The 15,973-nt window shown below is 32.6% G+C and overlaps 1 protein-coding gene across 1 annotated transcript in view; it reads left to right on the top strand.

Moving 5' to 3' along the window:
• LOC127835613 (vitelline membrane outer layer protein 1-like) overlaps positions 1-14,727 on the top strand; it is a 34,639-nt gene extending 19,912 nt beyond the window's left edge. The window contains exons 3-5 of the mRNA XM_052362050.1: positions 11,696-11,873; positions 12,080-12,262; positions 13,946-14,727. Coding sequence (XP_052218010.1) covers positions 11,696-11,873; positions 12,080-12,262; positions 13,946-14,197 — 613 coding nt within the window. The 3' untranslated portion in view covers positions 14,198-14,727. The remainder of the gene's footprint in view (positions 1-11,695; positions 11,874-12,079; positions 12,263-13,945) is intronic.
• The last annotated feature ends 1,246 nt before the right edge of the window (positions 14,728-15,973 follow it).

Here is a 15,973-nt window from a genome sequence, read left to right as displayed (position 1 = left end):
TGTTTCTCCTAATTTTGGACAATGGATAGTAATACTGATAAAAGTCAAGTTCTCCTGTTATCTTTAGTAAAACGTGTGAGCCTTGCAAGGTTACGAAAGGGGCTTTAATGCATATGTGCACAGGCTAATCAGGGACAACACTTTCCGCCTAAACTGGATTTCATCGAGCAAAGTCTTCCTTTAAATGAAAATACAATAAAAGCGGAAATGTCACACCTGGTTAGCCTGTGCGGACTGCGCACATGTATTAAACCCCTTTTGCACAGAGCGCAGTCCAAATTATTCAGCTTCATCTCATTATACCTACAGCTTAATGCACTAGAAAATCAAGAAGATTTTACCAACCAAATTAATATGCTAATAAGTTACAAAAAATATCAACTTTTGGTGAATTTTACGATTGTATTTTTTCTAATTAATGAAAATTGCGATGCATGCTACATGAAATTGAAGCTTTTTTACCAGTTCCCCATATCCTGTTTACTCCATAGGCGCATAAAATGCAATTTTACATACATTAGCGTGATCGCTCAAGTTTTGAAACGAGCCACATAAAAGAACTGTTTATTCCTATAAAAGGAAATTTTATTACCGTAATAATGTTTGATGTTAGGATATCATTTTAGAGGAATACCAATGCATTTAAAACCAGAAATAATTAACTAAACCATATATAAAGCAACATCTCTTGGTGGTGTGTACTCTATAATTCACAAAGAGTTTTTTTGCATGCAAAACAATCTTAACTGCTTTTCCAAAAACAAGAAGAAGAACTCTATCCACATCCCTTGGCTTACGTGGATGTAGTTAATAAATGGCCACAAGACATGGTCACTCGTATTGATCACTTGCTTAAAACGATTTATATTGCATTAAATTTATGATATTGTTTCTGTCGAGTAAACATGTTTACATATTGCAAGGACGTTTTCTTGTTATTGCTATTTTCTATTTATAACCAGCCAATCAATATTAATCATAACATTTCAGAAAAACCACTTATTCATTTTCATCAGGATGTGTGTGGTTTGCAAAACAATTTAGGATACGATCAAACATTTTTTTCGTTCATTTTAAAAGCCGTTTCATCAATAACATCGTGTAAATCTGTTTACTAAGTTGTAAATATGGACAGTCGGCAAATTTGAAAGGTAAATGTTTAAATGAAGATATTAAAAAGGACAGGCTCCCTGTTTTGTTTTTCATACCAAAATCACAAGTTAGTGTACTTCTTGAGCGGGAGTGGTTTCCAGAAACCATTAAACCCACAATGATATAAACATCAGTTTTTTTATATTTGTATTTTGACAATGAAAATATCATTTCAGTCCACAGTATTACTATTTATGTTGTTACTTGTCTGAATAAAAGGACGAAAATATATCATATTATTAGGATTATATTAAGATGCTGCTGCTAGGTTTTCACTTCCGGATATTTGCACTGTACATAAAAGGGCGTAGTTACTCGGAACACTTTTCGTTAGTGGGTGTCTGCCATACATTAAAATAATACTATAAGCGTCGGCCCTGTAATCTTTGAGAGTTTTTACCCCATTGGTAGGCTAAAAAACATGCTATGAAACGTTAATTGTGTTGTATGTATTAAATAGGAAGGCAAATAAAAAGAAAACATGCACATATAAATGTATCGATATTGCCTGATTGCAATGTTATTTTCCCAATCAGTAAAAACCTTATGATCATATTATCATTTGAGTATACAATCATATTTATGATACAAATGCATGTTTTATTTAAAAAAAAACTTTAAAGGTTATAGCAGATACTGAGCAGAGACGACAATGGACGCTCAAAATGTTGACCTTAAAGTGATGGCCTTAAGTTTTCATAAGTAACGAATGCCTTATGCACATCGTTTGCGTGACCTTGTCAGCCAAGCTTAACTAAAATCCTTCAATGGGTAAAGGGGATATTGGGTGGACACACAAATAAGTGCTCTAACATTTCACCTTGAAGTATGAATTTGACCGTAGGCTATCCTGATCGACTCATGTCTTTTGCCCATCGTCTCAATGAACTTAACATTTCAGCCACGTTTTATAAAAATCTTTCAAAGGGTATATGAGATATGGCACGACAAAGGAGGTGAAATCTTTGCCATTGAAGTACGACATTGACCTTGAGCCGGCATAACTTACTAACCTTTTGCACATTGTATCAATGCCCCTAATATTTAAAATCCGTAAAAGGGTATAGTAGATATGGAGCAGACACGAAAATTAAGGCTTAAACATTTGAGGCTCAACGTACGACTTTGACCTTAAGTCGGCATGACTGACTCATGCTATTTGCACATCGTCTAAATGCCCTTAACATTTGAGGCAGGTTTCATTAAAATCTGACAAAGGGGAAAGAGATATTGAGCGGACAGGAAAGTATAACGGACAGAGTGACTTACTGACAGACGGATGAACGAACGAAAGCATTTCTATAATCCGAATCCCTCCGCACATTTGAACAATCGTTCAATAGTAAAGTGGTCTTAGGGTAAGGGCATGCGCCCGTTAAGTCGATTCAATACTAAAATGAACAATGAAACAATTTTATCTATTTCGAACGTAAAATATCAAAAATATATACGTAAGTATGATGTTATATTAAACGAAGATTAATATACATTACCAAACCTATAATATTATAAACAATCGTATGAGATTGTTAACCACAACCTTAGCCTGCACCGTGTACTTTACTCATGTTACTTAGCCAGCCGGAATGCTTTATTGTAAAATATGCAATATACCAGCTCACTGAATTGTTTTGTATATTAATATATTGAACATTTTTATAAACGACTTGTATCGGTGTCAATATTACTCGTGCTACATAAAAAGGGGCATCAATCATCGTTTGCGTACGAGTGAACGATAAAAAACCTACATAAAATGTGAAAATACAAGAATGTGTAACTATATGTATGTGTTCACTTATCATATATATGTATAGAAATGATATACAATGCTTTTAAATGATTTATATCAATGTACATTTCCATTGGCCAAACATTCACATCATGATATACATCAAACAATATTTTTCAAATGTCATAAAAGAAACCAGATACATATACCAAAATGGAAACTTCAGCTGCCAAGTAGGGCGTGAAACCTTTATTTAACATTCGGCCCTTTTTATTTATGGCAAGGAACAAATTGCCAAACAGTGAGACAAAAACCCAACGTACTAGACACGATACACAGGTAATCAAAAGATACACAAACATGAGCAAAACTTGATTCACAAGACTCATTAGAATGTCATATAAGTTGTTGATTACCTTTATCTTGAATATAATCTAGTTTTCAAATAATAATGATTTCTCTTTTCAAAAGCATATTAATTGGACAAAATTTAAGTGCTTTCAATTTGGACGTAATTTAAGTGCTTTCAATTTGATATTTTACTATAAAAAAGTTTGATGTCAATATTTGCTCGCTCACTCAAATATTTTTTTAATTAATTGTGATGACCAATTCTTAACTTTTTTTACATTTTTCTGGTCTTGGGACACAATATAAGATAATCTCAACAAAGCGCATCGTTTTATGTCCCTTGTTCGTAATAGGTTGTATGTTCGAAAACTGACATACTACAATAGACCATAAAGGCCATTTAACAAGTGTTGTTAAACTTTTTTGTTTCATTAAAATATGTACCAAATATGTGCACACCCAATCTCTACTTTGGCATTATGCTTTTTGTAATGTAGTTTAAGTTACGTTAGGACATTCGAATAGACACATAATGCTACAAGAATGAATGTTTAAAAACAAATGCGTACATACTTTCCGATTTAAGCCCATAATCGTTTGAAAATCCAGAAGCAATAACCCCATGTAATATGAAATGTTAAGTAGTCCCTTTAAACATAACGCATTTAACATGTAGTCTGATAACTTAATGTCAACACGTTTATTTTCGTTCAAACTGTGTGGATTGAATTGTAAATTGTTATTACAAGCATCTAAATAAAACTGTTATTCTTCGTAAAGAAGTGGTCGTTTTGCCTGTTGAGCACTAGACATGACTGCCGTATGCGCAATTCGTGTACAAAGATCACGTTTCAAGTTTAAATGAATATAGTCAATTTTGAAACGTCCTTAATAAGATTTCGGTCTTAATATAAATAAATGTTTTTCTAACGATTTCGCACATTTTGAAATTAAACATAATCTAAATGGTATTATTCGTTGACGTAATATTTCATCAGAATATCGACACATCTATCGTCTTAGGAAGACATTTAAAAAAAACAGATGTATGTATTAATTACCGAATTACTTTCAGTTTTCAGCGGAAAATCATATTAAAGGCACACTTAAATAAATAGCAAAACCTGTAAGTCCATTTATGTTATGCGACGGAGCAAACTGATTTACGTATTTGGTTAACCGCATCCTTGCCCAAGATCGTTGTGCACGGTGAGCTCATCTTATGTAAAAACGCTGCTCGGCAACACGTCTTTTTTATCATACGATGATTAATGTGCTTCATGTACATGTGTATCCGCGTCGACGTATGTTGTTAATGGAAAACTCCGGGGCGATGCGTCCCGTTTCAACCAATCAGGAATTAACCTTGAGAAATATGGAAAGTACCCGGTAAAACATGCCAAGAAAATAAGCATAATGTTATTTCAATTAAACAAAAACACTGTGAATGATGCAGTGCTCGCATTTCTTGATTGGTTGAATAAATTATTTTATGTAACTATTAAAATATCAAATCTTTATGCATATTAAGTACATTATTCATATTACCTACTGCATGTGGCAAAATGCGTACCAATTATGATACTTAAAAATATGTTTACACATTATTTTTAAAAATGCAAAAGATAAAATCATATGCGAGTCATAGAATCATGTTTCAATAAAAATGCTTTGATATTACGTTCATAACAGGTTATATATGTTTTACTTAAATATATGTGGAAAAGAGTTATAATTTAGTTATATTTGTTAATAACTGTACATGTTTTTATTGAATTTGTCGTCTTTGTTTTTGAACCGAATAATTGATATTCGTTAAACTGTTACCATTTATGTTTAGAGATATTCCATATAAGAACACTTTATTGTTATGATTGTATGTGAATATTTTATCGAGATATAGATCAAGTGGAAAAAAAATTTCATATAAGTTGTAACCTGTACAAGCCAATGTTACTTGCAGTGACCTTTGACCTGTTGACATAAAACTTAATATGTATCCCTTACTTTCAAGTAACCAGCATACCAAATAATAATTCTCTCGAAATAAGTTTAAACCATAGTTTTCAAACATTTACATTACTTTATGTATTTTATATTAACGAACTCGTATTCAATAATATAAACATAATAGCTAATTCACTTTTAAAACACAATTAGTTACTTTATGTCGACTGACGCTTTAATTGAATACAAGAAATGTCATTCAATGTATAAACTTGCCAGTGAGGGAGGTATTTCCTTAATGTATGCATAGTATGTCCTTGCCATTGAAATTCAAAGAGCCTGATTATCGAAAAAAAATACAATGCTCGAAGTTGTTATTATAATAATTATTGAGCTGAACAACAGTCAAAAACATGCAGTCCGATTTTGCACAGCTATTCCAGTTGTTCCGTTTTATTAAGCATATTTCGTAAGGCGTACAGTTACAATGGCTTGTTTGACAAAACACTAGAGGCAAAAAACGTTATGTTAATACAAATATAACATCAAGAAAACATTTTTATTTGAAAGTTATACGACTTTTTAATAAGTCTAAAAACTTTATCTCTTTGTTAAAATCCCCATAAGCAATATACTTATGAAGGTCCCATGTTGACCTCCTTCGTCCAAAATGTACGTGACTTCACAGTGAATACATTGTTTAATTTCAACATATAGGAACGCCAGATTGCTGTCTTAATAAGTAAACCCTTAATCGAAGTAAACTGTCAATTAGGCTTAATTTACATTATATAAAATGTAAGTATATACATGTATAAGAGAACGTGTTACGTAAACGCTTACGTGGGAAAGCTCCATGCTGACGACAGAAACGAAAATGATCATAAAGGACAAGAAAACAGGCAACGGATCCAGCGTACTAAGAAACGCGGGCTCAGTCCGATTTGTTTAGACCAAAAAACGTAGATGAGACATATACCTGGAAAATTGTAAACATCCTTAACATCAGTCAAACGTCAAGGTCGAACAACATCCGCATTTTGAAAAATGTATATTAATACGTGTCACTCGCCTAAAGTCTATATAAAGAACAGTATTTCATTGGTAAAGTCACTTAACATTGAAATTTCAAAATTACTTCTTGATTTTAGGTAAGAATTTTATTTTATTAATATTTGATATTTTTCCATTTAAGGCTGTGATTTCGATATTGTTAAAAACTCTTCTTAATATAATTATAAACGTATCTAAATATATTCATTATGTATATTGTATACAACTTTGTATATTAATTCTTGAGTTGCGTAAATTAACTGTATTTTGATATATTATGATATCTACCGTGAACAATATTTTAATTGATAATTCATATTGAATTTTCAAGCTTATAAAAAAACAATAACTTACTTATGGTGATAACATGTTTTGTATTAATTTAAATTTAGATTTAAAACATTTATGAAGTACCTATTGTCATTCATGTAAGAGGTTTTACTTCGTTTACATGTATTTAAAGTATTTGTTAAACATCTTTTGATATATTTCATTTACACGTGCCATATGTGACAGCAAATGCACTTATAACCGCCCGAGTTTTATCATACAACGTATTTATATAGATGATCCTGCATTACAGTAATTGCTTTTATTATACAATAATTTGACAACCGTCTGGTGTTTTAGTATATAAAGCCAGCTAAATTATGTGTAAAATAGTTCAGTTCAGATTCAAAACTGCGTATTTTATTGGAGCATTTAGGCTTACGGCTGGCCTCGTGAATACAAAAAATATTTTTGTCAGAAAATTATTATTTATTGAAAAACAAACAGTAAACGAATATTGAAGTTGTATTACTCAATGACTTTGTGTTCAATTTCGTTATACGTCGTTATACGTCTGAATTAATAATATTAAAGTGGAATTAACTTGCCAATGACATTGTTGTGAATAACGCTACATGGTACAAACTATTTAAATTACTACTTTGTTATTTGTATAATAAACCCCTTTTGTCAACATGCCGTCAAATTGTCTTAACTATCAAATCATAGCGCGTGCAAAATATGTGTATTAAATATTCCATTTGATTTAACTGTTCTCCAACAATGAATCTCAACCTTTCGGCGACAATCAATTGTTATCAATAGCATAGAACTCATTCAAACATCAGCTTTGTCCAGTTTGTTTGTTCTCTATATCAATTGACTCAATGGAATCGATTGATAGATATGTTTCAATTAATTTTGACCACATGCTCAACTTAATAAAAATATCATTGACTTAATAACTTTCTGGAAAACTCTTTTTGATTTTACTTTCATACATAGGTTACACCCCAGTACCGACTTAATACTAATCAATCTTAGTGTTAGGAACGAACTGTGTGGTAAGATCTAAAGAGGCATATTGTTTGCACTTATAATAATAATAATATCGTTAACGTCTGTGGTATCTTAATGATATTGACGTTCAAACTGCATGCTGCTTTCGTAATGTCTCCTTAGTGCTAAAATGTGATTTTAGATGCCATTAGTGTCATGAATATCGATAGTAATGATTTGACAGTCTATGGATTCTAGACACTTGCTCCGATTCAACAACACACTGGGCTAATAGGCACCTTTGAATAAAGTGCTTGCTTAGAAATATATTAACTTCTAATTTTCTAACTGTCCTTAGGCTTCACCTTCGTATTGGAAAGCTTCTTTTCTTTGAGAAACTTGGTGGATAAAACTACGGACGAAAGGGCAATTAGTTGTACACACCTCTTAGTATGTTAACAATTCTACTTATTATTTACAAGCTATGTTATCGATTAAATTGACGAATTGACTATTCCCCAATTATGTGTCACATTAAAAAAAATTAACTAGCAAAATAAAACAAAGGCCGAATAATTATAATAGTACTACCCTTTTTTAAATGAGCCATGAGTTGAAATTGTCATTAATGTGCTCAAATGACAAATAGTGGAATTTGAATGAAGAAGATATAGCGTTTCTGAAGCTAAAATATGAAATTATTTGATGTATAAATGTTATTTGCGTTTAAATTGCCGAAACACGTGGATCGGTTACATTTAGTAACAAATATAAGGCGCTGTGAAGAAGTTGGAATGGTCGAGAGAAAAAATTGTAAGCCATTTTATCAAGAGGTCTGAGGGTCTATCCATGGTGAGCAACCTGTTTCTTTTCTTTTTTTTTCGTTATTATCTGTGTACTTTTCAGTCCATATGCTAAAATCTGTATAATGCGGACATGCAGTGCCATTGTTAAAAACATTGGCGAATAAAACCCTGTTAGTGTTCTGTCAACAACTAGTGCGTCCACTAATCAGAACTAAGTGCGATCAGCTGTACCTTGATCTGAAACAAGATACTGATCTCCTGGCACAAGCTAGCAGTTTGATTCATGGTTTACTCAAATATTGGACCAGACTATAGATCTAAAGGCATTGGTCATTGTCGACTGTATTTATTTAATTTCAAAGATGACTAGTGTTCACTAATTTTCGCTCATGACTGGTAGCAGCTTTTGACAGTTTTTGACAGCTTTCATATTAGACACCCTGGTCTCCTTCTATAATTTCAGTAAGCAAGTTTGAAGCACGTAAACTCTTAACAGTTGATTATTTGAATCGACAAAGTCATGGTTTAATATACTTAAATCTTGACAAATGGTATATTTAAGCTGCGCTATTGGAAAATACAGTTCGCACAGGTTAATCAGGGACGGCTCTCCTCCTAGACTGGATTTCGTTTAGAAGAGACAAAAAATTCCATACAAATGCAAAAAAGTCGTCCCTTATTATCTGGGACTATACTTTACGCACATGCAGTTATCCCGGTTTTCTCAAAGCCCGGCTCACTTATAAATCAAACGCTCGATTAAATGTTTAAGTGTTTCGGGACATTGTGTCGTATAAATTCAATGTCAATGTTTGAGGTATAACTTAACCAAGTCTGGTCGAAATCGACGGGCGTGAGGGACATTGGGAAGGTGTATATAGCAAAGAGGACTTCCTTGTCAAAATAGTTAAAAGACAGGTGACGAACAAAATATCACACATAATTTGTTTTTGTTAAATTAATAGGTCTTATTGATTTATATATATCGTAAGATCTGTATGCTCATAGACGGTTTGGTTAATCATTTGTTTTAAATGTTTCATAAAAAAAGGTTATGGTATAAAAATTTGTATGTGAATGAGATTAAACTATCAACTAGTATAACTGGATATCACTATGTTTAGTGATATAGTAAATAAAATACTAGAATAGTATTCATATTTAAAGTACGTTAAATGCTTGAATAATTGTTCATTTGACTGTTTAATATTTTATATACTATTTTAGTATATTTCATCGTTATCATCATCGCCGTCATCATCATTAGCATCATCCATTTTCTTTCTCATATTTGTTTTTACCTCATCTAACATTTCAAGTTAAAATAAAAATATTAAACAGTCAAATGAACAATTATTCAAGCATTTAACGTACCTGAAGACGAAAAATGTATTCCTGGCGCTTTACCAATGCCAATATGTCTACTCGCATTTATTGGCATAACAAAATAATATTCGGAATGTCCCCGCACATTGCAATGGCCTGAGTTATCAGTTGTCTGTGATGTTGTTCCTTACAATAAGGATACAGAGTTTAAGTAACGGAAATATTGTGGGGCTTAAGCTCCGTTATGAACGGCCTGTGAACTTGAAGACACAGTGAGCCAATGAACCTTTTCTTTAAATATTTTAAAGCTTATTTCTTTCAGACTTTCTGTAGTGTGTGTAGTTTGTTTCGTTATGTATTGTTTTCCGAGCAACAATGTCATTGTCAATAATATTTTACTGATTTTACGATATACGATCTTGTTGTATTTCTGTTGTATATAATCTACAATCGATATCTTAAAATTGTTTATACCATATTTATATAATTCATTTTTCGTTGCTTGTGTTTAACATGCGTTTTATTATTGCATTTATTTACTACATATTATTGTTGTTTAAGCATCGCTACCATAATGTGTTACCTGTACAACAACGTTGAATATCTATTGTGGATAGTGTATGAAAAGTTTCACATTTTTTGTTGCAATTAAAATGTAGTTCAACGAAACTCGACATTGGAATAATTGCAATTTTACTTCAAGGGCCATGATGTAAATGACACGAAACGATCATGCTCTTTTTATCGCAATCACCTTCACTACTACAACACTTTATATACCACAACTCACACCTAAACTTGACATACGCGGCTTAACTTGTAATTCCATTATTTTTTTCCATCGTTAACATAATATATTTGACAAATGACGTATAATGTTTAAATACACAAAATGAGTATATTTGATTCAAAAAGATTTTCTGTATTAATTATGGTACATAGCATCTATGAAGACTATTGTTGGTGTGAGCAAAATATGTTTAAATCGGTGTCGATTTCATAAATGATTTAAAGGTTAACCAATATGGAATAGCATTACACTAGGTAATGTAGTTTCGAGAAATGAAACAAATACAACAAGAAACAAAAAGGAAAAAAAGGAGTGTGTTTTGCTTTAAGGTAGGTGTACTTATGGTACAAAGTATTTTTAAAGACTATTCTTCTTATGAGAAAAATATGTTTAAATTAGTAACGATTGCATACGTAAATTAAAGGTTAACAACATGGAATAGCTATACACGTAAACGCAGGTATAAAGAAACAAACCAACATTTAAAAATGATGAAAAGGGAGTTTGCGTTGCCCTAAGGTAGATGTACTAAATGAGTATAAAATGCACCCAGCCTGTATGAAATATATGTAATTTATTTTGTGTTGTCGCGATTATTTCCTCTAGTTTAATACTATAATTACAAACGGATACAAAAGCATATATTTGTGGTGTTGCTTTTTCCTGTTTGCATTTAAAGATAAAATATTTGGCTAATAAAATTACAGAGTTTATAACGTGTGCATTGTTGGAATCCGTTTCGGTTAAATTACAGAATTATATAATTGCAAAATTTGGTTCAATGTTTTCTATCCTTTCTAAATTGCTGATGTCCATCCAAAACTTTTGAATGAAATGACAATCCCAGAAAAAGTGAATATTCTTTTCTTCATGCATATTACAAAATCACATAAAGTTGACGGAACTCGATTGCATTTATGGAGGTAAATATTGTTTGGTATAATGGGCATGAGTTATTTATATTGGACGTTTCTTAGTTTGGTGTCAATAGTTAATTTTACTGGTTGGTTGAAGATGGCTCTTTGGTTAATGTCTGTATTATAAGGCGTGTTGTTCCATTTATCAAATTATTTGAAATCTTCAGGTTTGTGTTGTAGTGAATGTGATTTATAAGCTAGTTTGCAAGATTTTGTATGTTCTGTTGTTTTGTTTAGCATGTTTTGTGGTGTGTAATAATTTATATCGTTCTCTATTAATTAATTTTTCCTTTCAACAGGTATGCTTTTGACAATTTTATGTATTTTATTAAGTCTGCTTTATCTTTTTCAGTGGAATGTCCCGTTTTGCCGCCGTCGCTTTGTTGGTTTTGCTGGAGTCCGTTTGTGGTGATCCTGGACATCGACACGTTGTCGCCATTCTTCAAGTCGGCAATGGTGGTCAGTTTGGGGATTGGCATCCAGCACAATACTGTCCAGAACAAACGTATGCCGTCGGATATTATATTAAGGTATTTAAGAAACCTTTAGAAAATGCAAGTACTATACAAAATACATGTTATTATAAAACATATGGCGACAAAAACGTTTGCAAATACAATGTTCATATCTCAGATGTTATAATAGTATATAATTTATTAGATTTAGGTAACACAGAATTATAATGCACATTTGTACATCATTTAATACAAATGGCTTATTTGTGTGTGTTATGCAGGTTGAGCCGCACCAGAGCGGTGGTGATGATACAGCACTCAACGGCATAATACTAATATGTCTGAGGAGTGGTGGTGGTACAGTTTATTCTGGTGTTGGACCATGGGGCCTTTCGTACAGCGCGAAGTTTTGTCCCGATGCTCAAGTGATGGTGAAATTTATACTAAAAGTCGAACCGTATCTGGTACGTTCTTTGGAAAGCAAAGATTCAACTTATCTTACTATTAATATGTATAAAAAGGTTATTCATAAAAATGTCTTTAACAAGTAACGTTCATTTAATTTAGGAATGATAAAACTCAAGAAACATTATCAGAAGAGAAATTCTTGTTAACATCCTCTAGTCTTTTATTTGAGCCAAGTGACAAAATGCCTATACAAAATAAGAACTTGCGTACAATTTTCTTCAGATCATCTGTTTATGAGTCTGCTAAATGTACACCTTATTTTGGCGTAATTTAAATAAGGCGTAAATTTCCATACGGCTAAACAATGTTGTTCTGCTGGAAAATATTATGACGCAAAGGACGTGTTACCTCTGACGAAGGATTCCCTAACAAATACGATTTTATTTTACGTTCAATAAAACATATTGTTTGCGACCGAAGTAGAGGTCGTAAAAGCTTTTGCAAAAAACATGAGGCTACTTCGCTATAAATTGCATGATAAAATACAACTGTCATGATTAACAAGTTAATAGCATCGACAGTAGGTTCAGGTGAGAATGAATAACTTAAAATTAAACACGAAGGAAAAATTGTTAAGGTTTAATGTGATGTTATGTCTCTAAAGCTTTTAAATCGAAAGTTGATATTTGTTTTATTTTCGTGTCATCGTGCCTCAAAAGTTAAATTGAACATAATTAAATGGAATGTATTCTCTTCAATTGATGTTTGATTTGAACTGTGATTCTATAACGTTAATGTTACATACACTGAACTATTTACTGAATAACTTTGGGCCCATTGTGAGGATTGGAGCTCCTTAAAATAGGTTCACGCACCCAATGCTTTGCATTGAACGTTCCAAAGCGGTATCCCCAGTTTTATGCTCACCTGAACTTCAAACGGCATCTTCTCCTAAACCACTCAACAGATTTTCACATAACTACATAAGAATGATTCTTTTATGACCTTCTTTCAAAGTTGTTCAAATCGTTTTGCAGGTCTAATATGTCTCCAACCAAGTTTGTTCAAATCATGAATGTTCAATGCCCAGAGGTGTTATATTTGGAAAGTAACATCGTATGGTGGTACTTAGTTTGTTCAAATCATGCCCCTGTGGTCAGAATTGACATAGCTCGGGGATGGTTACTTGTTTTATTGATAAGTATATAGTGAAAAATTCTGACATTTCGCCTGAAGCTGCTAGGCCCAGGATTTTTGATTAGTTATGTAACATCATATGATGGTCCTCTACAAGTTAGTTCAAATCATGCTCTTGTTTCATTAGCAAATCATACCAATCCTTCATAAGCGTAATAACACTCAAAAAATTATCTGAAATCTCTAGGTCCATAGATTTAATGTTTGGTATGTTACATCGCATAGCAGTCATCTACAATTTGGCGATACCAGCAAATTCAAATGGTTTATATTCACTTTTAAAGCAAAATCACGTTAAATATCTTCTGCACAAACATGTGACTCAGGTGAGCTATCTAGGACCATCTTCGCAAAGTTGTATTAGTTTTTGTGTGTTTGTTGTGTATTTGTGCTTGATGTTTAATATATTTTTGTGTTACAATGTTTGGCAAATGGTTCCTTGCAATACCTAATTTGCACATGATTTAATTAGGTGTCTCCACTGCTAATACAGCTTTAGTTTCACCGTGTTTATATTTGTTATGAAATTGCTGTTTTATTAGGGTGGTTGGGAAGATGACACTGCGGCTAACGACGTCGCTTTCATGTGCGACTATCTTGCGAACAGAGCAGGCGCTGCAAGTTTCATTCAAGCTGAAGGAGGCGGAAGGTGGGGCTCTTGGTCTCCAAACTGGAGCAACACGTGCCCGGAGCACTCGGGCATCTGTGGAATAACAACCAAGATCGAATCTCCCCAGGGACTTGGAGACGATACCTCGCTCAATGACGTCAAGTTTTTTTGTTGCGACGACTAAGGCCTAAAAACGCTGTTTGTGTTCACTTACCCGACCGACCCTAAGTTTCGGTATCGACCTTTACTTTTTTGGTATTCCAGGTTGAGTTTTCAATCTTTTTGGCTACCCTCGATCTTGTTTATTAACTTTTAAATAAAAAAGAAGATTTATTGCAAAGAAATTAGGAACAGTTATGTCATTGGGTTCCCGTTTAAAGGTTTGGAATAACTTGTGTAAAGTAAAACAATTTAACGAAACAAAATGGTTTGGCCGATCTACCTACCCTTTTTTATATGTTATTTGAACACAAACGACTTATTTGTTTTGGCCATATGACATGTAGCGTGCATGGCAAATTTCTCACTAACTTATTATTTGAACTCCATAATAAAACAGTGTAACCGTTATATTCAAACATGTACATATTTGGTAGTGCCCCGTTCGTTTATCGGATGATATTTTTGTTTAATACATATTTCTTCAACATATACTAAATACGTCCACGTTTTTTATAAACACATCGTTAAAACGACCTTTTTCATTTTAATTGCGTACACCATTTTTCTTTATACCCCCGCTACAAAAGGAGGAATCATACTTAAACTACCATGGTAATATGTCTTCCCATAGACACAAACTTGTCCGACAAAATTCGTATACACTTTTCAACACTTTGTTCCGTTTAAAATAAACTTGTTCGTGAACTATTATACTAGGTGAACCAAATCTTTGTTATATAAAGTGAACATTGTTTATGACAATTAATGTTCCTTTTGTAATTAAAATGAGGAAACTTTATTACATATATTATGGGATTGCAAGTTTACAAGGAGAATTGTAAATTATGTTTTTGAATATTAAGGGTCACATAATGTGTAAACATATACCGGGATTTCCTGTCAAAATTTTTTTTTGTGAGTACGAGCATTAACATGACAAATATTAATATTCTTATCGTATTAATTAAAAAGTAAGCATCTGTATGCAAGAAAAAGGGTTTATTACATTAAACAAGAGGGCTGAAGAATTATCTTTGCTTAACATGGGAAATTCAAGCTAATACAAAATGTCAAAAACAGGAACTTCTTAACTTGGCAATTGTACAACTATTTGTAGACCTATAGCATAACGTTATTGTAAAATATTTTTTTGCTTTAAATATTTTAAATCATGGTCCTCGAATTGTTAAAGGAACTTTATTATATACTAACAGAATAACATGTTAACTAGCCATACACTTTGTCATGCATGGAGATGAATAAAAGCTACATAACGAAAACCAAATGCATAAAGTATTTTCACCTGTTCTTTTTTGTTTTATATAAAAAAAATACAAACAACCCGGAAACTGCAAAGAGCAAGGAAAACGTGCTCTTTTTATCACGGAAAGCACAATTGATTAAGCCTTTCAAACTTGAAACCCCACCCCAAGTGATTGTATATAAATTATTATCAATTTTAAAAGAACGTTTTATTTATAAGTGACAAAAACGCCAAAATAAATAACAACTTGCTATTCATCAATACAGTCATTTAAATAAGTTCAGTTAGATATGTAAAAATCAAAGCTCACGAAGTGGTCATAATGTGCTAGCGCGATGGTTGTCTGAAACACACTAGGATTTTCACGCGACTGAGCAGAAGTGGTCCTAGAGTTGTTGTCTTGTAAAATTGTTCAGGTGTGCGTCTTACCCAGCTTTAAAACTGCTCAACCAACCCTAGATCGTCGGCTGCCAAGGAAAATTCTCTTTGGCTTCGCTATAAAAGTTAGCGTATATTGCAAGCCACGATAAGAGC

This window comes from Dreissena polymorpha, chromosome 6, assembly GCF_020536995.1.
Source record: "Dreissena polymorpha isolate Duluth1 chromosome 6, UMN_Dpol_1.0, whole genome shotgun sequence".
Lineage (NCBI taxonomy): Eukaryota > Metazoa > Mollusca > Bivalvia > Myida > Dreissenidae > Dreissena > Dreissena polymorpha.
Note: the sequence above shows the minus strand (reverse complement) of the source record. Positions and strands in the feature narration are given on the sequence as shown.